General features: G+C 45.8%; 1 protein-coding gene across 3 annotated transcripts in view; it reads left to right on the top strand.

Annotated features, from left to right (window-relative positions):
* The window catches only part of LOC127916271 (uncharacterized), a 65,153-nt gene that overhangs the window by 9,588 nt on the left and 28,770 nt on the right, over positions 1–26,795 (top strand). Inside the window, exons 1-2 of one of the 3 annotated variants that reach the window (XM_052497806.1) lie at positions 13,071–13,514; positions 15,312–15,360. The exons of 1 other annotated variant lie outside the window; for it this stretch is intronic. Coding sequence is in view for 1 of the 2 variants with exons in the window: in XM_052497805.1 (XP_052353765.1) it covers positions 13,512–13,514 (3 nt within the window). In the remaining variant the exon portion in view is untranslated. Of the gene's footprint in view, positions 1–13,070; positions 13,515–15,311; positions 15,361–26,795 lie in introns of those variants that run through there. One more of the 3 variants, XM_052497805.1, reaches the window with a different exon arrangement.

Genomic DNA, 26,795 nt, shown 5'->3' with positions numbered 1-26,795 from the left:
ACTCTATACCTGGCCCTAACCACTCTATACCTGGCCCTCAACCACCCTATACCTGGCCCTAACCACCCTATACCTGGCCCTCAACCACTCTATACCTGGCCATAACCACTCTATACCTGGCCCTCAACCACCCTATACCTGGCCATAACCACTCTATACCTGGCCCTCAACCACCCTATACCTGGCCCTCAACCACTCTATACCTGGCCATAACCACTCTATACCTGGCCCTCAACCACCCTATACCTGGCCCTCAACCACTCTATACCTGGCCCTCAACCACTCTATACCTGGCCATAACCACCCTACACCTGGCCCTCAACCACTCTATACCTGGCCCTCAACCTCCCTATACCTGGCCCTCAACCTCCCTATACCTGGCCATAACCACCCTATACCTGGCCCTCAACCACCCTATACCTGGCCATAACCACTCTATACCTGGCCCTCAACCACCCTATACCTGGCCATAACCACTCTATACCTGGCCCTTCAACCACCCCTTACCTGGCATAACCCCCCTATACCTGGGCCCTCAACCACCTATACCTGGCCCTAACCACTCTATACCTGGCCCTCAAATACTCTATACCTGGCCCTCAACCACTCTATACCTGGCCCTCAACCACCATACCTGGCCCTCAACCACTCTATACCTGGCCCTCAACCACTCTATACCTGGCCCTCAACTACCCTATACCTGGGTGGCCATAACCACTCTATACCTGGCCATAACCACCCTATACCTGGCCCTCAACCACTCTATACCTGGCCATAACCACTCTATACATGGCCCTCAACCACCCTATACCTGGCCCTCAACCACCCTATACCTGGCCCTCAACCACCCTATACCTGGCCATAACCACTCTATACCTGGCCATAACCACTCTATACCTGGCCATAACCACTCTATACCTGGCCATAACCACCCTATACCTGGCCATAACCACTCTATACCTGGCCATAACCACCCTATACCTGGCCATAACCACTCTATACCTGGCCATAACCACCCAGGTATTTGGATTTTATTTTAATATCAAATCAAGTTTGATTGGTCACATACACATGCTTAGCAGATGTTAATGCGAGTGTCGCGAAACGCTTTCGCTGCGTAGTTTCCTAAGGACTCGAAACGTCGGCGCCATCTTGTTATTTCAACATATTTGTCTTTTCCAAATGAGACGTGTGAGTATATCATGAAAATCAATCAAATCTCACAGAAGAAATGCAAAATGAAAGCATGATTAAAAATCTTCATCAAGCTTTACATTACACTACTGACAGGATTTCTCCTCCTCTTCCCAGACCTGGGTCTTCCACAGCAGGCTAAAGTCAAGCTGAGTAAGATTGAGGGTAAGATCTGATCGGTTAGATCAGGGTTGAGGGTGAGATCTGATCGGTTAGATCAGGGTTGAGGGTGAGATCTGATCGGTTAGATCAGGGTTGAAGGGTAAGATCTGATCGGTTAGATCAGGGTTGAAGGGTAAGATCTGATCGGTTAGATCAGGGTTGAGGGGTGAGATCTGATCGGTTAGATCAGGGTTGAGGGGTAAGATCTGATCGGTTAGATCAGGGTTGAGGGGTAAGATCTGATCGGTTAGATCAGGGTTGAGGGGTAAGATCTGATCGGTTAGATCAGGGTTGAGGGGTAAGATCTGATCGGTTAGATCAGGGTTGAGGGGTAAGATCCGATCGGTTAGATCAGGGTTGAGGGGTAAGATCTGATCGGTTAGATCAGGGTTGAGGGTAAGATCTGATCGGTTAGATCAGGGTTGAGGGGTAAGATCTGATCGGTTAGATCAGGGTTGAGGGGTAAGATCTGATCGGTTAGATCAGGGTTGAGGGGTAAGATCCGATCGGTTAGATCAGGGTTGAGGGGTAAGATCTGATCGGTTAGATCAGGGTTGAGGGGTAAGATCTGATCGGTTAGATCAGGGTTGAGGGTAAGATCTGATCGGTTAGATCAGGGGTTGAGGGGTAAGATCTGATCGGTTAGATCAGGGTTGAGGGGTAAGATCTGATCGGTTAGATCAGGGTTGAGGGGTAAGATCCGATCGGTTAGATCAGGGTTGAGGGGATAAGATCTGATCGGTTAGATCAGGGTTGAGGGGTAAGATCCGATCGGTTAGATCAGGGTTGAGGGGTAAGATCTGATCGGTTAGATCAGGGTTGAGGGGTAAGATCCGATCGGTTAGATCAGGTTGAGGGGTAAGATCCGATCGGTTAGATCAGGGTTGAGGGGTAAGATCTGATCGGTTAGATCAGGGTTGAGGGGTAAGATCTGATCGGTTAGATCAGGGTTGAGGGGTAAGATCCGATCGGTTAGATCAGGGTTGAGGGGTAAGATCCGATCTGTTAGATCAGGGTTGAGGGGTAAGATCTGATCGGTTAGATCAGGGTTGAGGGGTAAGATCAGATCGGTTAGATCAGGGTTGAGGGTAAGATCTGATCGGTTAGATCAGGGTTGAGGGGTAAGATCTGATCGGTTAGATCAGGGTTGAGGGGAGGGGTAAGATCTGATCGGTTAGATCAGGGTTGAGGGTAAGATCTGATCGGTTAGATCAGGGTTGAGGGTAAGATCTGATCGGTTAGATCAGGGTTGAGGGGTAAGATCTGATCGGTTAGATCAGGGTTGAGGGGTAAGATCTGATCGGTTAGATCAGGGTTGAGGGGTAAGATCTGATCGGTTAGATCAGGGTTGAGGGGTAAGATCTGATCGGTTAGATCAGGGTTGAGGGGTAAGATCTGATCGGTTAGATCAGGGTTGAGGGGTAAGATCTGATCGGTTAGATCAGGGTTGAGGGGTAAGATCTGATCGGTTAGATCAGGGTTGAGGGTAAGATCTGATCGGTTAGATCAGGGTTGAGGGGTAAGATCTGATCGGTTAGATCAGGGTTGAGGGGTAAGATCTGATCGGTTAGATCAGGGTTGAGGGGTAAGATCCGATCGGTTAGATCAGGGTTGAGGGGTAAGATCTGATCGGTTAGATCAGGGTTGAGGGGTAAGATCTGATCGGTTAGATCAGGGTTGAGGGGTAAGATCCGATCGGTTAGATCAGGGTTGAGGGGTAAGATCCGATCGGTTAGATCAGGGTTGAGGGGTAAGATCTGATCGGTTAGATCAGGGTTGAGGGGTAAGATCCGATCGGTTAGATCAGGGTTGAGGGGTAAGATCTGATCGGTTAGATCAGGGTTGAGGGGTAAGATCTGATCGGTTAGATCAGGGTTGAGGGGTAAGATCTGATCGGTTAGATCAGGGTTGAGGGGTAAGATCTGATCGGTTAGATCAGGGTTGAGGGTAAGATCCGATCGGTTAGATCAGGGTTGAGGGTAAGATCTGATCGGTTAGATCAGGGTTGAGGGGTAAGATCTGATCGGTTAGATCAGGGTTGAGGGTAAGATCTGATCGGTTAGATCAGGGTTGAAGGGTAAGATCTGATCGGTTAGATCAGGGTTGAGGGGTAAGATCCGATCGGTTAGATCAGGGTTGAGGGGTAAGATCTGATCGGTTAGATCAGGGTTGAGGGGTAAGATCTGATCGGTTAGATCAGGGTTGAGGGGTAAGATCTGATCGGTTAGATCAGGGTTGAGGGTGAGATCTGATCGGTTAGATCAGGGTTGAGGGGTAAGATCTGATCGGTTAGATCAGGGTTGAGGGGGAGATCTGATCGGTTAGATCAGGGTTGAGGGGTAAGATCTGATCGGTTAGATCAGGGTTGAGGGGTAAGATCTGATCGGTTAGATCAGGGTTGAGGGGTAAGATCTGATCGGTTAGATCAGGGTTGAGGGGTAAGATCTGATCGGTTAGATCAGGGTTGAGGGGTAAGATCTGATCGGTTAGATCAGGGTTGAGGGGTAAGATCTGATCGGTTAGATCAGGGTTGAGGGGTAAGATCTGATCGGTTAGATCAGGGTTGAGGGGTAAGATCTGATCGGTTAGATCAGGGTTGAGGGGTAAGATCTGATCGGTTAGATCAGGGTTGAGGGTGAGATCTGATCGGTTAGATCAGGGTTGAGGGGTAAGATCTGATCGGTTAGATCAGGGTTGAGGGGTAAGATCTGATCGGTTAGATCAGGGTTGAGGGTGAGATCTGATCGGTTAGATCAGGGTTGAGGGGTAAGATCCGATCGGTTAGATCAGGGTTGAGGGGTAAGATCCGATCGGTTAGATCAGGGTTGAGGGGTAAGATCTGATCGGTTAGATCAGGGTTGAGGGGTAAGATCTGATCGGTTAGATCAGGGTTGAGGGGGGTAAGATCTGATCGGTTAGATCAGGGTTGAGGGGTAAGATCTGATCGGTTAGATCAGGGTTGAGGGGATAAGATCTGATCGGTTAGATCAGGGTTGAGGGGTAAGATCCGATCGGTTAGATCAGGGTTGAGGGGTAAGATCCGATCGGTTAGATCAGGGTTGAGGGGTAAGATCCGATCGGTTAGATCAGGGTTGAGGGTAAGATCTGATCGGTTAGATCAGGGTTGAGGGTAAGATCTGATCGGTTAGATCAGGGTTGAGGGTAAGATCTGATCGGTTAGATCAGGGTTGAGGGGTAAGATCTGATCGGTTAGATCAGGGTTGAGGGGGTAAGATCTGATCGGTTAGATCAGGGTTGAGGGGGTAAGATCTGATCGGTTAGATCAGGGTTGAGGGGTAAGATCTGATCGGTTAGATCAGGGTTGAAGGGTAAGATCTGATCGGTTAGATCAGGGTTGAGGGGTAAGATCTGATCGGTTAGATCAGGGTTGAGGGGTAAGATCTGATCGGTTAGATCAGGGTTGAGGGGTAAGATCTGATCGGTTAGATCAGGGTTGAAGGTAAGATCTGATCGGTTAGATCAGGGTTGAGGGGTAAGATCTGATCGGTTAGATCAGGGTTGAAGGGGTAAGATCTGATCGGTTAGATCAGGGTTGAAGGGTAAGATCTGATCGGTTAGATCAGGGTTGAGGGGTAAGATCTGATCGGTTAGATCAGGGTTGAGGGGTAAGATCTGATCGGTTAGATCAGGGTTGAGGGGTAAGATCTGATCGGTTAGATCAGGGTTGAAGGGTAAGATCTGATCGGTTAGATCAGGTTGAGGGGTAAGATCTGATCGGTTAGATCAGGGTTGAAGGGTAAGATCTGATCGGTTAGATCAGGTTGAGGGGTAAGATCTGATCGGTTAGATCAGGTTGAAGGGTAAGATCTGATCGGTTAGATCAGGGTTGAAGGGTAAGATCTGATCGGTTAGATCGGTTAGATCAGGGTTGAAGGGTAAGATCTGATCGGTTAGATCAGGGTTGAGGGGTAAGATCTGATCGGTTAGATCAGGGTTGAGGGGGTAAGATCTGATCGGTTAGATCAGGGTTGAGGGGTAAGATCTGATCGGTTAGATCAGGGTTGAGGGGTAAGATCTGATCGGTTAGATCAGGGTTGAGGGGTAAGATCTGATCGGTTAGATCAGGGTTGAGGGGTAAGATCTGATCGGTTAGATCAGGGTTGAGGGGTAAGATCTGATCGGTTAGATCAGGGTTGAGGGGTAAGATCTGATCGGTTGTTTTTGTTCTCCTTTGTTTAGATTCACTTTTAAAATTATTATTATTATTATTATTATTATTATTATTATTATTATTATTATTATTATTATAGTTTTTTTTACCTCAGTTATTTATGAAATGTTGAACTGTTGGAGTTTGAATTTGAATGTGAAAAAAGGGTTGATTTTTGAATCCGTGTTCCGGTGAACCGTGCTGTTTTCTGTTTTTGTGTCGGAGAAGAAAGCAGGGCTCTTCTGCTTGAAGTTGTTCTGACTGAAAGTTGAACCGAGTAATTTTGCCTGTTGACAGACACCGACTCTGTCTCTGTCTCTGTCTCTGTCTCTTATCCTACACAGAATAAAGTGTTTGATTCATATGTGTATGCCTTCGTCTTACGCTCTGTGTGAGAGACGTTGGCCTAACGCCACACGCTTACCGTTAACCCTTGTTGGCACAGGAGCTTTACAGGTGTGATTAAGTGTGTCAGAAAGAGAAGGGATCTCAAGACGGTATCTTATGACCTTATTAAACCTCCCCCTCGATACAGGTGACTACCCACAGCCAAGATGTTTCTCATTTACTGCTGTAAGGATTTGACTGTTCAACCTGCTGCTGTAAAGTATTTATTTAAAAACTTTTATTTTGTGTATATCTGTGTACTTTTCTATTTAATCTTTTTTTGACTACTTTTACTCCTGAAGAGAATACGTTTTTTTTTTTTTTACTCCGTATATTTTCCCTGACACCTAAAAGTACTCATTTTGAGTGTGCTCCTGGACAGAAATATAAAAATGAGAAAGTTATTTATACTTAAAAAAAAACTGTTTTCATACTCGAGTAAAAGTATTTCGTTTTTTGACATTTACTTAAGTAGTATAAAGTAATATTTTACTGTGTGACTCACTTTTATTTCATTCATTTTTTCTAGTCCGGCATCTTTACTTTGACTCAGGTATGACAATTGGGTACTCCCCCCCCTGCCACCTCTGGTCTCCTGTGCGCTCTGAAGTCGTATGTTTTAGATGGGAAGTCGTATGTTTTAGATGGGTATTTTGTTCTTAACTGACGTGTGTGTGTGTGTGTGTGTGTGTGTGTGTGTGTGTGTGTGTGTGTGTGACTACTCGTCTATGCCACAAATTATTTTGTAATGGCCGCACACATCTTTAACCAGATTTTTTTTTTTTAACATTGTACACCTGTAGAAACCGTGCTACATTGATGCTGATTACGGTGTTGTTGGGTTTGGAGCAAGAAAGGCATTTTACTGTACTAGTGTAGTACTACTACGTCACACAACTTGATACAAATGTGCTTTTACTTGCAGTAGTAGTGTGTGTGTGTGTGTGTGTGTGTGTGTGTGTGTGTGTGTGTGTGTGTGTGTGTGTGTGTGTGTGTGTGTGTGTCAGTCACGTAGATGCAGTTGTGTGTGTGTGTTCAGTCACATCGATGCAGTCGTGTGTGTGTGTGTGTGTTCAGTCACATCGATGCAGTCGTGTGTGTGTGTGTGTGTGTGTGTGTGTGTGTTCAGTCACGTAGATGCAGTCGTGTGTGTGTGTGTGTGTGTGTTCAGTCACGTAGATGCAGTTGTGTGTGTGTGTGTGTGTTCAGTCACATCGATGCAGTTGTGTGTGTGTGTGTGTGTTCAGTCACGTAGATGCAGTCGTGTGTGTGTGTGTGTGTGTGTGTGTGTGTGTGTGTGTGTTCAGTCACGTAGATGCGGTCGTGTGTGTGTGTGTGTGTTCAGTCACATCGATGCAGTCGTGTGTGTGTGTGTGTGTGTGTGTGTGTTGAGTCACAGAGATGCAGTTGTGTGTGTGTGTGTGTGTTCAGTCACGTCGATGCAGTCGTGTGTGTGTGTGTGTGTTCAGTCACATCGATGCAGTCGTGTGTGTGTGTGTGTGTGTGTGTGTGTGTGTGTGTGTTCAGTCACAGAGATGCAGTTGTGTGTGTGTGTGTGTGTTCAGTCACAGAGATGCAGTCGTGTGTGTTCTGTGCTGGCAGATGTAATGCTTTGTGTGTTTTTTTAACATTGTACACCTGTAGAAACCGTGCTACATTGATGCTGATTACGGTGTTGTTGGGTTTGGAGCAAGAAAGGCATTTTACTGTACTAGTGTAGTACTACTACGTTACACAACTTGATACAAATGAGCTTTTACTTGCAGTAGTAGTGTGTGTGTGTGTGTGTGTGTGTGTGTGTGTGTGTGTGTGTGTTCAGTCACATAGATGCAGTTGTGTGTGTGTGTGTGTGTTCAGTCACAGAGATGCAGTCGTGTGTGTGTTCTGTGCTGGCAGATGTAATGCTTTGTGTGTAAGAAATTTCCCAAAGCCACACTTAGACAAAGGCCCGTCAACCTGTGGTTTATGTTACCGTCGACAACCCCAATTTACCACGGTTACCAGGATTACCAGGTTACCCCCTAAATTCCCTCACATCCAATCTATTCATTATTTTCATTATCATGTACATTTATTAATGATTCATTTCAACAAGTTGACTGGTTAAAAAAAAAAGAAGACCTATCAAATAATATTGTACGATTTTAAAAATGCATTATTCGAATCTTTATCATAATGATGATGCTGTGAGGTCGGTGAATTATTTTTTTATTTTAAATTTGAATTCAACCTTTGTCTGGCGATAAAGCTTTATGAAATGATCTAGACAGAAATACACCCGCCATCAAATCCTTTCTTTGAAAGACCTCAATTAAAGTTAAGGATTATTATTATTATTATTATTAGCTATTACATTGGCCCATGTATATTTTTGGCATCTTTACATTAGTCTTTCCTGGTTAAGTTATCTTACATCGTATGTATTGAAATCCACTGTTGGGGAAGATACTCTGAAATCATATTTTACCAAGCTACCAATTTTACTACATTTACATTTACATTTAAGTCATTTAGCAGACGCTCTTATCCAGAGCGACTTACAAATTGGTGCATTCACCTTATGACATCCAGTAGAATAGTCACTTTACAATAGTGCATCTGTTGGGGAAGATACTCTGAAATCATATTTTACCAAGCTACCAATTTTACTGTTGGGAAGATACTCTGAAATCATATTTTACCAAGCTACCAATTTTACTGTTGGGGAAGATACTCTGAAATCATATTTTACCAAGCTACCAATTTTACTGTTGGGAAGATACTCTGAAATCATATTTTACCAAGCTACCAATTTTACTGTTGGGGAAGATACTCTGAAATCATATTTTACCAAGCTACCAATTTTACTGTTGGGGAAGATACTCTGAAATCATATTTTACCAAGCTACCAATTTTACTGTTGGGGAAGATACTCTGAAATCATATTTTACCAAGCTACCAATTTTACTGTTAGGGAAGATACTCTGAAATCATATTTTACCAAGCTACCAATTTTACTGTTGGGGAAGATACTCTGAAATCATATTTTACCAAGCTACCAATTTTACTGTTGGGGAAGATACTCTGAAATCATATTTTACCAAGCTACCAATTTTACTGTTGGGGAAGATACTCTGAAATCCTATTTTACCAAGCTACCAATTTTACTGTTGGGGAAGATACTCTGAAATCATATTTTACCAAGCTACCAATTTTACTGTTGGGGAAGATACTCTGAAATCATATTTTACCAAGCTACCAATTTTACTTTTGGGGAAGATACTCTGAAATCATATTTTACCAAGCTACCAATTTTACTGTTAGGGAAGATACTCTGAAATCATATTTTAACAAGCTACTAATTTTACTGTTGGGGAAGATACTCTGAAATCATATTTTACCAAGCTACCAATATTACTGTTGGGGAAGATACTCTGAAATCATATTTTACCAAGCTACCAATTTTACTGTTGGGGAAGATACTCTGAAATCCTATTTTACGAAGCTACCAATTTTACTTGAAGAAGTTATAAGCGACACTAATGCAACCATTAAGAAACATCTAGAATTGACTTAATAACTTCAGTTACTTTTTTGAAAAAAGTAGTTCACTTCATCCAAGCTAGTTTGTGAAATGTCCTAGACTACAAATGACAAAAAAAAATAGATCAGGTGTTAACAGGATGTATCCTATTAAACACAGAAAACTATGTTTCACATGAGAATTAGGTCTGATGCTGAAAAATACATTTTATTTCACCCAGATTTGTTTTTAGTAATAATAATAATATGTGTGTGTTCCAGCAGTTGGCAAAACAAGTGAAAACTACTAAAAATACTACCGAGATTTGAATTCAACTACCACCAAGCTACTGCAAAATGTAGTTAAATTACAAGTTGAACTATATGTACTGTAGTTCGCTACTCCTTCACTGGTCCTCCTACAGATCCAGGTTGACCAGATCCACCCTGGATGATAAGAGCCCCAGGTAGACCAGATCCACCCTGGATGATAAGAGCCCCAGGTAGACCAGATCCACCCTGGATGATAAGAGCCCCAGGTAGACCAGATCCACCCTGGATGATAAGAGCCCCAGGTAGACCAGATCCACCCTGGATGATAAGAGCCCCAGGTAGACCAGATCCACCCTGGATAAGAGCCCCAGGTAGACCAGATCCACCCTGGATGATAAGAGCCCCAGGTAGACCAGATCCACCCTGGATGATAAGAGCCCCAGGTAGACCAGATCCACCCTGGATGATAAGAGCCCCAGGTAGACCAGATCCACCCTGGATGATAAGAGCCCCAGGTAGACCAGATCCACCCTGGATGATAAGAGCCCCAGGTAGACCAGATCCACCCTGGATGATAAGAGCCCCAGGTAGACCAGATCCACCCTGGATGATAAGAGCCCCAGGTAGACCAGATCCACCCTGGATGATAAGAGCCCCAGGTAGACCAGATCCACCCTGGATGATAAGAGCCCCAGGTAGACCAGATCCAGCCTGGATGATAAGAGCCCCAGGTAGACCAGATCCACCCTGGATGATAAGAGCCCCAGGTAGACCAGATCCACCCTGGATGATAAGAGCCCCAGGTAGACCAGATCCACCCTGGATGATAAGAGCCCCAGGTAGACCAGATCCACCCTGGATGATAAGAGCCCCAGGTAGACCAGATCCACCCTGGATGATAAGAGCCCCAGGTAGACCAGATCCACCCTGGATGATAAGAGCCCCAGGTAGACCAGATCCACCCTGGATGATAAGAGCCCCAGGTAGAACAGATCCACCCTGGATGATAAGAGCCCCAGGTAGACCAGATCCACCCTGGATGATAAGAGCCCCAGGTAGACCAGATCCACCCTGGATGATAAGAGCCCCAGGTAGACCAGATCCACCCTGGATGATAAGAGCCCCAGGTAGACCAGATCCACCCTGGATGATAAGAGCCCCAGGTAGACCAGATCCACCCTGGATGATAAGAGCCCCAGGTAGACCAGATCCACCCTGGATGATAAGAGCCCCAGGTAGACCAGATCCACCCTGGATGATAAGAGCCCCAGGTAGGACTAGTTAAATTACAAGTTGAACTACATGTACTGTAGTTCGCTACTCCTCAATACGGTTCCAACTCAATAGTCTTTAGAGTTTTACAAAACAGCTCTGGAAATCAGCCTAAAATGTACAAAATGGCCGTCGCTGTGTCTCTTTCAGTGGAGGAGATCTGGGTGACTGTCTGCTGTCTTCTTAGTGACAAAAACACTAGAGCAAGGCGCCCGCAATGCCAAGGGTCGCGGGTTTGATGTATGTACCACAGGAGGCTGCTGAGGGGAGGACATAGTAATGACCGAAACGGAACCAATGGAATGGCATCAAACGCCATGGAATCCATATGTTTGATGTATTCCATACCATTCCACTCCAGTCTTTACCACGAGCCCGTTTTCCTCCATTAAGCTGCTACCAACCTGTGGTATTCACGCATGACAAGTCGGGATAAAGGTGTCAGCTAAAAGCCATGTACTCCAAACTTTAAAATAATTTACATATCAACTTTAAAATCCTTTTACATATCAACTTTAAAATAATTTACATAACTGTAAAATAATTTACATATCAACTTTAAAACCCATTTACATATCAACTTTAAAATAGTGTAGAGTGTAGAGAATTATTGTACCATTTTCATAACCAAAAATATAGTATTTTCATCTGTTTGACTTCTTAGACTTGCTTTCAATGAGAATGACAGATCTATAACTCACGTTTCTATGTGAATTTGTTCCCCCCAAAAAAAAAAGTGACATATTTCAGCTTTACGTATTTTTGTCTCTTTGGCTGCTGTTTGAGAGAATCGCCTGCCGCCGAGGTGAATTCCGCTAACCAAACACCCCCACATACACGCCGTGTCCCAGTCCCCGTCGGTGCGAAACCACCCCCCTGAGCGGTGCACAGTCATTGACAGCCTCTCGGTTTTACTGTGTCACTCTTCATCCTCATCATCATCATCATCATCATCTTTATACTGAACGATTCATTGTCTCAGTGCTTCTAAAGTTAAATATATATATATATAATATACCTCTTAACATTACTAAGATACATTTATATATATAATATACCTCTTAACATTACATTTTACATTTACATTTAAGTCATTTAGCAGACGCTCTTATCCAGAGCGACTTACAAATTGGTGCATTCACCTTATGACATTACTAAGATACATTTATATATATAATATACCTCTTAACATTACTAAGATACATTTCACCATTGGGTCTAATGTTAAGAGGTGTATATATATATATATATATATATATATATATATATATAATATACCTCCCTGTTAAGAGGTATATAAACTAATTTGCGTATTTTTAAGAGTAAGAGTATTTAAAAAAAATATATATATATATGTATAAAAAAAAAAAAGTAAAGGTCACAGAAGAGAGAGTGAGAGACAGACAGAGTGAGGGAGGGACAGAGAGAGAGAGTGAGAGACAGACAGAGTGAGGGAGGGACAGAGAGACAGAGACAGACAGAGTGAGGGAGGGACAGAGAGAGAGACAAACAAGAGAGAGAGAGACAGAGTGAGAGGGAGAGAGACAGACAGTGAGGGAGGGACAGAGTGAGAGTGAGGGACAGAGTGAGAGAGACAGAGACAGACAGAGTGAGGGAGGGACAGAGAGAGAGTGACGGACAGAGTGAGAGAGAGACAGAGACAGAGAGACTGAGGGATGGACAGAGAGACAGAGACAGAGACAGAGACAGACAGAGTGAGGGAGGGACAGAGAGACAGAGACAGACAGAGTGAGGGAGGGACAGAGAGACAGAGACAGACAGAGTGAGGGAGGGACAGAGAGAGAGTGAGAGAGAGACAGAGTGAGGGAGGGACAGAGAGAGCTGTGTTCAATGTCTGGGCCACTGCTCTGTGGCTCTGCTCCGTGTTAATGTCACTTTGTTTCCAGGGTGACGAGGTGTGTGAGAGATCAGAGAACACACACACAGAGGTGAGATCAGAGGAATCGAGAGAGCGACAGCGGCCCATAACCGCTCTTATGACTCTCCCGCTCTCTCCTCTCGCTCTCTCCTCTCGCTCTCATTCTCTCATACACACACAGACACACTCACAACACACACACACACACACACACACACACACACACACACACACACACACACCACACACAGACACACACACACACACACACACACACACACACACACACACACACACACACACACACACACACACACACACACACACACACACACACACACACACACACACACACACACACACACACACACACACACACACACACACACACACACACACACACACACACACACACACACACACACACACACACACACACACACACACACAGACACACACACACACACACACACAGACACACACACACACTCACACACACACACACACACACACACACACACACACACACACTCACAACACACACACACACACACACACACACAGACACACACACACACACACCACACACAGACACACTCACAACACACATGCACTAGAGCGATGCCGTATGTACAGTGTGTTACCATTGACGTGATCGTGATGAAGGGATGAATGGTAAGTGAGCATCTCTGTTGTATTCTTAGCCTCTTCGTATCGTTGAGACATTATAATTCACGTGTAAATGGAGGTTGCAAATGCTGAAAACATGTACTGACTATGACTGACATTTTGGTTGTTTCTTACCTAAGAGCTAAGAGCCTGAACGACTGAAAGGTAAATGGAAAGTCTCATTGTAGCTCGTCCCATTGTCAGACAAACAGAGAGTCCTTCAATGAGATGCTGGTGACAACCTGCCTTGTTGTGTCCTATAGCCAAAACCAGTTCATTTCACACATATAACTTTGGATAAACGACGACAAAAGGATTTTTATAAGGGTATTTATTTTTAATTGATTTAAATGGAGATTTAAGTTGTCTTGCAGCCGAATCGTAACGAGACGCAGTAGGAGTTAAACAGTCTCGCAGTCGAAACATCAACATCCTTATGATTCACCTACTCTACTGTGTTTGATACTCTACATGTCCCCAGGGTACAGATCCCCAGGGTACAGATCCCCAGGGTACAGATCCCCAGGGTACAGATCCCCAGGGTACAGATCCCCAGGGTACAGATCCCCAGGGTAGTCTAGTAAAGATATCTGATTTATTCATCATCTGAGGATTCTAACCGTAGTGTGATTTTAGGGATGTAGATGGGTGTTTATTTTAGGGGTGTAGATGTGTGTTTATTTTAGGGGTGTAGATGGGTGTTTATTTTAGGGGTGTAGATGGGTGTTTATTTTAGGTGTTTATTTTAGGGGTGTAGATGGGTGTTTATTTTAGGGGTGTAGATGGGTGTTTATTTTAGGTGTTTATTTTAGGGGTGTAGATGGGTGTTTATTTTAGGGGTGTAGATGGGTGTTTATTTTAGGGGTGTCGATGGGTGTTTATTTTAGGGGTGTAGATGGGTGTTTATTTTAGGGGTATAGATGGGTGTTTATTTTAAGGGTGTAGATGGGTGTTTATTTTACAGGTGTAGATGGGTGTTTATTTTAGGTGTTTATTTTAGGGGTGTAGATGGGTGTTTATTTTAGGTGTTTATTTTAGGGGTGTAGATGGGTGTTTATTTTAGGTGTTTATTTTAGGGGTGTAGATGGGTGTTTATTTTAGGTGTTTATTTTAGGGGTGTAGATGGGTGTTTATTTTAGGTGTTTATTTTAGGGGTGTAGATGGGTGTTTATTTTACGGTTGTCCACGCCGGAGTCTCCCATGTAGTTCTATTGTTAGGCTGTTGATGCTGTTTGTTCCATTATTGCCTCGTAATGTTTGTTTGAAAGTAGTATTTCCGTCTGTGTCCAATTTATGTGCCGTCTTCATTGTATCGTGTTCTCATTGTGAGACACTGCTGGTATATAATACCATGTTTAGGTGTTGAGTAAACTCTTAAATTATCCCTCAAAATTCACTAATTCATTTAATGGTACATTTGGTAATTATTTTTTTTGGGGGGGGTTAACTTGCACTATTCTCAGTCCTTATGTCGGTCTCAGTCCTTATGTCGGTCTCAGTCCTTATGTCGGTCTCAGTCCTTATGTCGGTCTCAGTCCTTATGTCGGTCTCAGTCCTTATGTCGGTCTCAGTCCTTATGTCGGTCTCAGTCCTTATGTCGGTCTCAGTCCTTATGTCGGTCTCAGTCCTTATGTCGGTCTCAGTCCTTATGTCGGAGCAGCAGCCTGTTGGTGGATTTAAACATCCTTATCTTCAGTGTAAGGAGGCTATTCTCCCAACGATTCACGGGTTGAAAAATGCATATTACAATAGATTGATAATATAAAAGATATATATATTTCGTACTTTTCCCCCATAATTCAGGTGGCATCTGAGAACCTGTTCAAACCTTGACCAGAGCCCCGAGACGAGAGTAAGTTCCCTTTTCACTAATCAATGATTTTTATTTATCTGTATAATAATAATAATAATAATAATAATAATAATAATAATAATAATAATAATAATTAGCAGTGACCGATCAAACAACACATTCCACTATGATTTCTGAATAATTGCACCAAAAACTGAATTACGGCAGGTATATTATATATCTGTAGCCTTTACCTTCACCGTGACCTTATGACCTTTGGTTCATTAGTGATTTAGGAATTCAATCCAATCTGCACGGATTATTTTTTACAAATATTTTATGTAATGAGATCAAATTCTAATTTCCAAAAGACAATATGTAATAATATATGTTTAATTGTATCTGGCATTGGATTTGGACCGCATAAATATGAGTATATATATATGTGTGTGTATATATATATATATATATATATATATATATATATATATATATATATATATATATATATATATATAGTTTTCATCTTTAGCTTTGGTCACCTGATTCTGTTAGTTTGGATCGTAATGGTTCTACATCACAGTTCATAACGTGTCCAAAGACACAGGCCTAGCTCGAGAAGAGATACACATTTGGGCAATAAAATGAAGCTATTAAAAAGCCGTTATATTTTCTGTGCCTCGTCTGTGATGTAATAGATCTTTAATTTGTATTATTTTTTATTTGACCCTTTATTTAACCAGGCAAGTCAGTTAAGGACAAATTATTATTTTCAATGACGGCCTGGGAACAGAGGGTTTAACTGCCTTGTTCAGGGGCAGAACGACAGATTTTTTTTACCTTGTCAGCTCGGGGATTTGATCTAGCAACCGTTCGGTTACTGGGCCAACGCTCTAATCACTAGGCTACCCTGCCTCCCCGAAATTAATTTAATTACGACATTATTGACATTATTAGCACAAGTGAGTTACAAGCCCCATAATTACCACATGACCGTAAAGATCATGTTGATCTCTTCTGTTATTCTCTTTCCGTCGCTGTTATCAGTTATTTTCTTAGTGAAGGAAGATAAAACAAATCGAGGGAGGAAAAAAAAGAGTCGTGTTCAAGTCTTTCCCCCCTCCTCCTCTGTACATTCTCTATTTATCTGCGGAAAGTAGAACATTTCCCCCACACTCCTCTGTTTCTATTCTTCCCTTTCGTTTGAATACTTTCACACTCTTGTTTTTCCCGCCTCGGCATCATCGCGCCGTTCGATAGATTTTATGATTCACAGTTTGATGAAAATCAACTTTTGTTTACGAGTAAACTTTTAACGTGACTAATTGTCTGGATCATCTAGTTTCCCCAGGGCCATATATATATATATACATCAAGCATATCAGAGTAGGAGTGCTGGGATCTAGGATCAGGTTCCCCCTTTTGTCCATGTAATCGTATTCATTGTGATTTAAAAGGATAAACTGATCCTAGATCAGCACTCTGAGAGGCTTTTCTGAATCAGTGTTAAAAGGCCAAAGGTTGGAGGACCACGGTGGTACAGTCAGTACGCCTGGTCTACTGCTTCATCAACTCATAATCCACCATGTTATGTTACACCTCCACTAGATGTTATGCTAATAGGGAGGTTTCAGTGTGATGTGTTCACTGTACTGCTACACCACATTGTTAACATGTACGGTATAAACCCACACACCTCCCCTACACATAGAACTACCTGAGCCCTTCTCTCTCTCTCTCTCTCTCGGTCTCTCGGTCTCTGTCTCACTCCCCCCTCTCTCTCTCTCGGTCTCTCTCGCTCTGTCTCTGTCTCTCTCTCTCTCTCTAACTCTCTCTCTCTCTCTCTCTCTCTCTCTCTCTCTCTCTCTCTCTCTCTCTCTCTCTCTCTCTCTCTCTCTCTCTCTCTCTCTCTCTCTCTCTCTCTCTCTCTCTCTCTCTCTCTCTCTTACTCCTCTGTCTCTCTCTCTCTCTCTCTCTCTTACTCCTCTTCTCTGTCTCTGTCTCTCTCTCTCTCTCTCTCTCTCTCTCTCTCTCTCTCTCTCTCTCTCTCTCTCTTACTCCTCTTCTCTGTCTCTCTCTCTCTCTGTTTAATATGGGAGTTAAATTCTTTGTGGATCTGTGTGATCTGGGGGAAATATGTCTCTCTAATATGGTCATACATTGGGCAGGAGGTTAGGAAGTGCAGCTCAGTTTCCACCTCATTTTGTGGGCAGTGAGCACATAGCCTGTCTTCTCTTGAGAGCCATGTCTGCCTACGGCGGCCTTTCTCAATAGCAAGGCTATGCTCACTGAGTCTGTACATAGTCAAAGCTTTCCTTAATTTTGGGTCAGTCACAGTGGTCAGGTATTCTGCCACTGTGTACTCTCTGTTTAGGGTCAGTCACAGTGGTCAGGTATTCTGCCACTGTGTACTCTCTGTTTAGGGTCAGTCACAGTGGTCAGATATTCTGCCACTGTGTTCTCTCTGTTTAGGGCCAAATAACATTCTAGTTTGTTAATTCTTTCCAATGTGTTTGTTGTCTCATGATTTGGTTGGGTCTAATTGTGTTGCTGTCCTGTGGCTCTGTAGGGTCTGTTTGTGTTTGTGAACAGAGTCCCAGGACCAGCTTGCTTAGGGGACTCTTCTCCAGGTTCATCTGTCTGTAGGTGATGGCTTTGTTATATTGTTGAAGGTTTGGGAATCGCTTCCTTTTAGGTGGTTGTAGAATTTAATGTCTCTTTTCTGGATTTTGATAATTAGTGGGTATCGGCCTAATTCTGCTCTGCATGGATTATTTGGTGTTCTACGTTGTACACAGAGGATATTTTTTCCAGAATTCTGCGTGCAGAGTCTCAATTTGGTGTTTGTACCATTTTGTGAATTCTTGGTGAGCTCTCTCTCCCTCGCTCTCTCTCTCTCTCTCTCTCGCTCCCTCGCTCTCTCTCTCTCTCTCTCTCTCTCGCTCCCTCTCGCTCCCTCTCACTCTCTCTCGCTCGCTCTCGCTCCTTCTCGCTCCCTCTCGCTCGCTCTCACTCCCTCTCGCTCTCTCTCGCGCGCTCTCTCTCTCTCTCTCTCTCGCTCTCTCTCTCTCTCTCTCGCTCCCTCGCTCTCTCTCGCTCTCTCTCTCTCAATTCAATTCAATTCAATTCAAGGGCTTTATTGGCATGGGAAACATGTGTTAACATTGCCAAAGCAAGTGAGGTAGACAACATACAAAGTGAATATATAAAGTGAAAAACAACAAAAATTAACAGTAAACATTACACATACAACAGTTTCAAAACAGTAAAGACATTACAAATGTCATATTATATATATATATATATATATATACATATATACATATATATATATACATATATATATATATACATATATACATATATATATATATATATACATATATATATATATATATATATATATATACATATACACAATGTACAAATAATTAAAGGACACAAGATAAAATAAATAAGCATAAATATGGGTTGTATTTACAATGGTGTTTGTTCTTCACTGGTTGCCCTTTTCTCGTGGCAACAGGTCACAAATCTTGCTGCTGTGATGGCACACTGTGGAATTTCACCCAGTAGGTATGGGAGTTTTTCAAAATTGGATATGTTTTCGAATTCTTTGTGGATCTGTGTGATCTGGGGAAATATGTCTCTCTAATATGGTCATACATTGGGCAGGAGGTTAGGAAGTGCAGCTCAGTTTCCACCTCATTTTGTGGGCAGTGAGCACATAGCCTGTCTTCTCTTGAGAGCCATGTCTGCCTACGGCGGCCTTTCTCAATAGCAAGGCTATGCTCACTGAGTCTGTACATAGTCAAAGCTTTCCTTAATTTTGGGTCAGTCACAGTGGTCAGGTATTCTGCCGCTGTGTACTCTCTGTGTAGGGCCAAATAGCATTCTAGTTTGCTCTGTTTTTTTGTTAATTCTTTCCAATGTGTTAAGTAATTATCTTTTTGTTTTCTCATGATTTGGTTGGGTCTAATTGTGCTGTTGTCCTGGGGCTCTGTAGGGTGTGTTTGTGTTTGTGAACAGAGCCCCAGGACCAGTTTGCTTAGGGGACTCTTCTCCAGGTTCATCTCTCTGTTTGTGATGGCTTTGTTATGGAAGGTTTGTGAATCGCTTCCTTTTAGGTGGTTGTAGAATTTAATGGCTCTTTTCTGGATTTTGATAATTAGTGGGTATCGGCCTAATTCTGCTCTGCATGCATTATTTGGTGTTTTACGTTGTACACGGAGGATATTTTTGCAGAATTCTGCGTGCAGAGTCTCAATTTGGTGTTTGTCCCATTTTGTGAAGTCTTGGTTGGTGAGCGGACCCCAGACCTCACAACCATAAAGGGCAATGGGCTCTATGACTGATTCAAGTATTTTTAGCCAAATCCTAATTGGTATGTTGAAATGTATGTTTCTTTTGATGGCATAGAATGCCCTTCTTGCCTTGTCTCTCAGATCGTTCACACCTTTGTGGAAGTTACCTGTGGCGCTGATGTTTAGGCCAAGGTATGTATAGTTTTTTGTGTGCTCTAGGGCAACAGTGTCGAGATGGAATTTGTATTTGTGGTCCTGGTGACTCGACCTTTTTGGAACACCATTATTTTGGTCTTACTGAGATTTACTGTCAGGGCCCAGGTCTGACAGAATCTGTGCATAAGATCTAGGTGCTGCTGTAGGCCCTCCTTGGTTGGTGACAGAAGCACCAGATCATCAGCAAACAGCAGACATTTGACTTCGGATTCTAGCAGGGGGAGGCCGGGTGCTGCAGACTTTTCTAGTGCCCGCGCCAGTTCGTTGATATATATGTTGAAGAGGGTGGGGCTTAAGCTGCATCCCTGTCTAACCCCACGACCCTGTGTGAAGAAATGTGTGTGTTTTTTGCCAATTTTAACCGCACACTTGTTGTTTGTGTACATGGATTTTATAATGTCATATGTTTTACCCCCAACACCACTTTCCATCAGTTTGTATAGCAGACCCTCATGCCAAATTGAGTCGAAGGCTTTTTTGAAATCAACAAAGCATGAGAAGACTTTGCCTTTGTTTTGGTTTGTTTGGTTGTCAATTAAGGTGTGCAGGGTGAATACATGGTCTGTTGTACGGTAATTTCTCTCTGATGATGATGATGCTGAAACAGCTGGTTAGAAAGTCCTGTGTAGATCAACCAGCGACTATCAGGAAATAACACTGAGTGATTGATTTATGCTTTTTGAGGTCGTTTTGGTTTGATGAAAGAAAAAAAAGTTTTTATTTATTTACATTAAATGCATTATGTTGGTTGAACGCAGTAACAACAGAATAAAACAATGAATTAAAGTCCCATGATGCTTTGTGATCGCCCATTACTGCTGATCACTTATGAACCATTATTTATTCACATTTAAAAAAAATATATATATAATTTTGGCAGGTAGCACATTGAGGGTGGCAGGTAGCACATTGAGGGTGGCAGGTAGCACATTGAGGGTGGCAGGTAGCACATTGAGGGTGGCAGGTAGCACATTGAGGGTGGTGGGGTGGCAGGTAGCACATTGAGGGTGGCAGGTAGCACATTGAGGGTGGCAGGTAGCACATTGAGGGTGGCAGGTAGCACATTGAGGGTGGCAGGTAGCACATTGATGGTGGCAGGTAGCACATTGAGGGTGGCAGGTAGCACATTGAGGGTGGCAGGTAGCACATTGAGGGTGGCAGGTAGCACATTGAGGGTGGCAGGTAGCACATTGAGGGTGGCAGGTAGCACATTGAGGGTGGCAGGTAGCACATTGATGGTGGCAGGTAGCACATTGAGGGTGGCAGGTAGCATATTGAGGGTGGTGGGGTGGCAGGTAGCACATTGAGGGTGGCAGGTAGCACATTGAGGGTGGTGGGGTGGCAGGTAGCACATTGAGGGTGGCAGGTAGCACATTGAGGGTGGTGGGGTGGCAGGTAGCACATTGAGGGTGGCAGGTAGCACATTGAGGGTGGCAGGTAGCACATTGAGGGTGGAAGGTAGCACATTGAGGGTGGCAGGTAGCACATTGAGGGTGGCAGGTAGCACATTGAGGGTGGTGGGGTGGCAGGTAGCACATTGAGGGTGGCAGGTAGCACATTGAGGGTGGCAGGTAGCACATTGAGGGTGGTGGGGTGGCAGGTAGCACATTGAGGGTGGCAGGTAGCACATTGATGGTGGCAGGTAGCACATTGAGGGTGGCAGGTAGCACATTGAGGGTGGTGGGGTGGCAGGTTGCACATTGAGGGTGGCAGGTAGCACATTGAGGGTGGTGGGGTGGCAGGTAGCACATTGAGGGTGGCAGGTAGCACATTGATGGTGGCAGGTAGCACATTGACATTGAGGGTGGCAGGTAGCACATTGAGGGTGGTGGGGTGGCAGGTAGCACATTGAGGGTGGCAGGTAGCACATTGAGGGTGGCAGGTAGCACATTGATGGTGGTGGGGTGGCAGGTAGCACATTGATGGTGGCAGGTAGCACATTGAGGGTGGCAGGTAGCACATTGATGGTGGCAGGTAGCACATTGAGGGTGGCAGGTAGCACATTGAGGGTGGCAGGTAGCACATTGAGGGTGGTGGGGTGGCAGGTAGCACATTGAGGGTGGCAGGTAGCACATTGAGGGTGGTGGGGTGGCAGGTAGCACATTGAGGGTGGAAGGTAGCACATTGAGGGTGGTGGGGTGGCAGGTAGCACATTGAGGGTGGCAGGTAGCACATTGATGGTGGCAGGTAGCACATTGAGGGTGGCAGGTAGCACATTGAGGGTGGCAGGTAGCACATTGAGGGTGGCAGGTAGCACATTGAGGGTGGCAGGTAGCACATTGAGGGTGGCAGGTAGCACATTGAGGGTGGCAGGTAGCACATTGAGGGTGGAAGGTAGCACATTGAGGGTGGCAGGTAGCACATTGAGGGTGGCAGGTAGCACATTGAGGGTGGCAGGTAGCACATTGAGGGTGGAAGGTAGCACATTGAGGGTGGTGGGGTGGCAGGTAGCACATTGATGGTGGCAGGTAGCACATTGATGGTGGCAGGTAGCACATTGAGGGTGGCAGGTAGCACATTGAGGGTGGCAGGTAGCACATTGAGGGTGGCAGGTAGCACATTGAGGGTGGCAGGTAGCACATTGAGGGTGGCAGGTAGCACATTGAGGGTGGCAGGTAGCACATTGAGGGTGGCAGGTAGCATATTGAGGGTGGCAGGTAGCACATTGAGGGTGGCAGGTAGCACATTGAGGGTGGAAGGTAGCACATTGAGGGTGGTGGGGTGGCAGGTAGCACATTGAGGGTGGCAGGTAGCACATTGAGGGTGGCAGGTAGCACATTGAGGGTGGCAGGTAGCACATTGAGGGTGGCAGGTAGCACATTGAGGGTGGCAGGTAGCACATTGAGGGTGGCAGGTAGCACATTGAGGGTGGCAGGTAGCACATTGATGGTGGCAGGTAGCACATTGAGGGTGGCAGGTAGCACATTGAGGGTGGCAGGTAGCACATTGATGGTGGCAGGTAGCACATTGAGGGTGGCAGGTAGCACATTGAGGGTGGCAGGTAGCACATTGAGGGTGGCAGGTAGCACATTGAGGGTGGTGGGGTGGCAGGTAGCACATTGAGGGTGGCAGGTAGCACATTGAGGGTGGCAGGTAGCACATTGAGGGTGGCATGTAGGATATTGAGGGTGGCAGGTAGCACATTGAGGGTGGTGGGGTGGCAGGTAGCACATTGAGGGTGGCAGGTAGCACATTGAGGGTGGCAGGTAGCATATTGAGGGTGGCAGGTAGCACATTGAGGGTGGCAGGTAGCATACTGAGGGTGGCAGGTAGCACATTGAGGGTGGTGGGGTGGCAGGTAGCACATTGAGGGTGGCAGGTAGCACATTGAGGGTGGCAGGTAGCACATTGAGGGTGGCAGGTAGCACATTGAGGGTGGCAGGTAGCACATTGAGGGTGGCAGGTAGCACATTGAGGGTGGCAGGTAGGATATTGAGGGTGGCAGGTAGCACATTGAGGGTGGTGGGGTGGCAGGTAGCACATTGAGGGTGGCAGGTAGCACATTGAGGGGGCAGGTAGCATATTGAGGGTGGCAGGTAGCACATTGAGGGTGGCAGGTAGCATACTGAGGGTGGCAGGTAGCACATTGAGGGTGGTGGGGTGGCAGGTAGCACATTGAGGGTGGCAGGTAGCACATTGAGGGTGGCAGGTAGCACATTGATGGTGGCAGGTAGCACATTGAGGGTGGCAGGTAGCACATTGAGGGTGGTGGGGTGGCAGGTAGCACATTGAGGGTGGCAGGTAGCACATTGAGGGTGGCAGGTAGCACATTGAGGGTGGTGGGGTGGCAGGTAGCACATTGAGGGTGGTGGGGTGGCAGGTAGCACATTGATGGTGGCAGGTAGCACATTGAGGGTGGCAGGTAGCACATTGAGGGTGGAAGGTAGCACATTGAGGGTGGCAGGTAGCACATTGAGGGTGGCAGGTAGCACATTGAGGGTGGCAGGTAGCACATTGAGGGTGGTGGGGTGGCAGGTAGCACATTGATGGTGGCTGGCTAGCACATTGAGGGTGGCAGGTAGCAACATTGAGGGTGGTGGGGTGGCAGGTAGCACATTGAGGGTGGTGGGGTGGCAGGTAGCACATTGAGGGTGGCAGGTAGCACATTGATGGTTGCTGGCTAGCACATTGAGGGTGGTGGGGTGGCAGGTAGCACATTGAGGGTGGCAGGTAGCACATTGAGGGTGGCAGGTAGCACATTGAGGGTGGCTGGTAGCATACTGAGGGTGGCAGGTAGCACATTGAGGGTGGCAGGTAGCACATTGAGGGTGGCAGGTAGCACATTGAGGGTGGCATGTAGGATATTGAGGGTGGCAGGTAGCACATTGAGGGTGGTGGGGTGGCAGGTAGCACATTGAGGGTGGCGGGTTGCACATTGAGGGTGGCAGGTAGCATATTGAGGGTGGCAGGTAGCACATTGAGGGTGGCAGGTAGCACATTGAGGGTGGCAGGTAGCACATTGAGGGTGGCAGGTAGCATATTGAGGGTGGCAGGTAGCATATTGAGGGTGGAAGGTAGCACATTGAGGGTGGTGGGGTGGCAGGTAGCACATTGATGGTGGCTGGCTAGCACATTGAGGGTGGCAGGTAGCAACATTGAGGGTGGTGGGGTGGCAGGTAGCACATTGAGGGTGGCAGGTAGCACATTGATGGTTGCTGGCTAGCACATTGAGGGTGGTGGGGTGGCAGGTAGCACATTGAGGGTGGCAGGTAGCACATTGAGGGTGGCAGGTAGCACATTGAGGGTGGCTGGTAGCATACTGAGGGTGGCAGGTAGCACATTGAGGGTGGCAGGTAGCACATTGAGGGTGGCAGGTAGCACATTGAGGGTGGCATGTAGGATATTGAGGGTGGCAGGTAGCACATTGAGGGTGGTGGGGTGGCAGGTAGCACATTGAGGGTGGCGGGTAGCATATTGAGGGTGGCAGGTAGCATATTGAGGGTGGCAGGTAGCACATTGAGGGTGGCAGGTAGCATACTGAGGGTGGCAGGTAGCACATTGAGGGTGGTGGGGTGGCAGGTAGCACATTGAGGGTGGCAGGTAGCACATTGAGGGTGGCAGGTAGCATATTGAGGGTGGCAGGTAGCATATTGAGGGTGGAAGGTAGCACATTGAGGGTGGTGGGGTGGCAGGTAGCACATTGAGGGTGGCAGGTAGCATATTGAGGGTGGCAGGTAGCATATTGAGGGTGGCAGGTAGCACATTGAGGGTGGCAGGTAGCATATTGAGGGTGGCAGGTAGCATATTGAGGGTGGAAGGTAGCACATTGAGGGTGGTGGGGTGGCAGGTAGCATATTGAGGGTGGCAGGTAGCACATTGAGGGTGGCAGGTAGCACATTGAGGGTGGTGGGGTGGCAGGTAGCACATTAAGGGTGGCAGGTAGCACATTGAGGGTGGTGGGGTGGCAGGTAGCACATTGAGGGTGGCAGGTAGCACATTGAGGGTGGTGGGGTGGCAGGTAGCACATTGAGGGTGGCAGGTAGCACATTGAGGGTGGTGGGGTGGCAGGTAGCACATTGAGGGTGGCAGGTAGCACATTGATGGTGGCTGGCTAGCACATTGAGGGTGGCAGGTAGCACATTGAGGGTGTTGGGGTGGCAGGTAGCACATTGAGGGTGGTCGGGTGGCAGGTAGCACATTGAGGGTGGTGGGGTGGCAGGTAGCACATTGAGGGTGGCAGGTAGCACATTGATGGTGGCTGGCTAGCACATTGAGGGTGGCAGGTAGCACATTGAGGGTGTTGGGGTGGCAGGTAGCACATTGAGGGTGGTCGGGTGGCAGGTAGCACATTGAGGGTGGCAGGTAGCACATTGAGGGTGGCAGGTAGCATATTGAGGGTGGCAGGTAGCACATTGAGGGTGGCAGGTAGCATATTGAGGGTGGCAGGTAGCATATTGAGGGTGGCAGGTAGCACATTGAGGGTGGTGGGGTGGCAGGTAGCACATTGAGGGTGGCAGGTAGCACATTGAGGGTGGCAGGTAGCATATTGAGGGTGGCAGGTAGCACATTGAGTGTGGCAGGTAGCACATTGAGGGTGGTGGGGTGGCAGGATTTGGTTAATCGTATTACAATTATTATTATTATAATTGTTCAGCATTACTGATCAAATGTTTTTTTTTACAGATTCGTCAGCTGTACAAATATGCAGTAAAATACAGAACAAAGTTAATTTGTGTGTGTGTGTGTGTTTGTGTGTGTGTGTGTTTGTGTGTGTGTGTGTCGACGTGTGTGTGTGTGTGTGTGTGTGTGTGTCGACGTGTGTGTGTGTGTGTGTGTGTGTGTGTGTGTGTGTGTGTGTGTGTGTGTGTGTGTGTGTGTGTGTGTGTGTGTGTTGTGTGTGTGTGTGTGTGTCGACGTGTGTGTGTGTGTGTGTGTGTGTCGACGTGTGTGTGTGTGTGTCGACGTGTGTGTGTGTGTGTCGACGTGTGTGTGTGTGTCGACGTGTGTGTGTGTGTGTGTGTGTGTGTGTGTGTGTGTGTGTGTGTGTGTGTGTGTTTGTGTGTGTGTGTGTGACGTGTGTGTGTGTGTGTGTGTGTCGACGTGTGTGTGTGTGTGTGTTTGTGTGTGTGTGTGTGTTTGTGTGTGTGTGTGTGTGTTTGTGTGTGTGTGTGTCGACGTGTGTGTGTGTGTGTGTGTGTGTGTGTGTGTGTGTGTGTGTGTGTGTGTGTGTGTGTGTGTGTGTGTGTGTGTGTGTGTGTGTGTGTGTGTCGACGTGAAGTCCCCACAAGAATAGTAAATACACCAACATTTCACCAACTGGGTGCAAGGTCAAATGCTCTTTCTACGGCGTTTAGGATTAAGGTTAGAATTACTTTAAGGGTTAGGGTTAGGGTTAGGGTTAGGGTTAGGGTTAGTGTTAAGGTTGGGTTTTTGGGGTTAAGTTTAGGGTTAAGAGCTGGGGTTAGTGTTAAGGTTAGGGTTTTGGGGTTAAGTTTAGGGTTAAGGTTAGGGTTTTGGGGTTAAGTTTAGGGTTAA

The sequence above is a fragment of the Oncorhynchus keta genome, chromosome 35, assembly GCF_023373465.1.
Source record: "Oncorhynchus keta strain PuntledgeMale-10-30-2019 chromosome 35, Oket_V2, whole genome shotgun sequence".
Classification (NCBI taxonomy): domain Eukaryota; kingdom Metazoa; phylum Chordata; class Actinopteri; order Salmoniformes; family Salmonidae; genus Oncorhynchus; species Oncorhynchus keta.
Note: the sequence above shows the minus strand (reverse complement) of the source record. Positions and strands in the feature narration are given on the sequence as shown.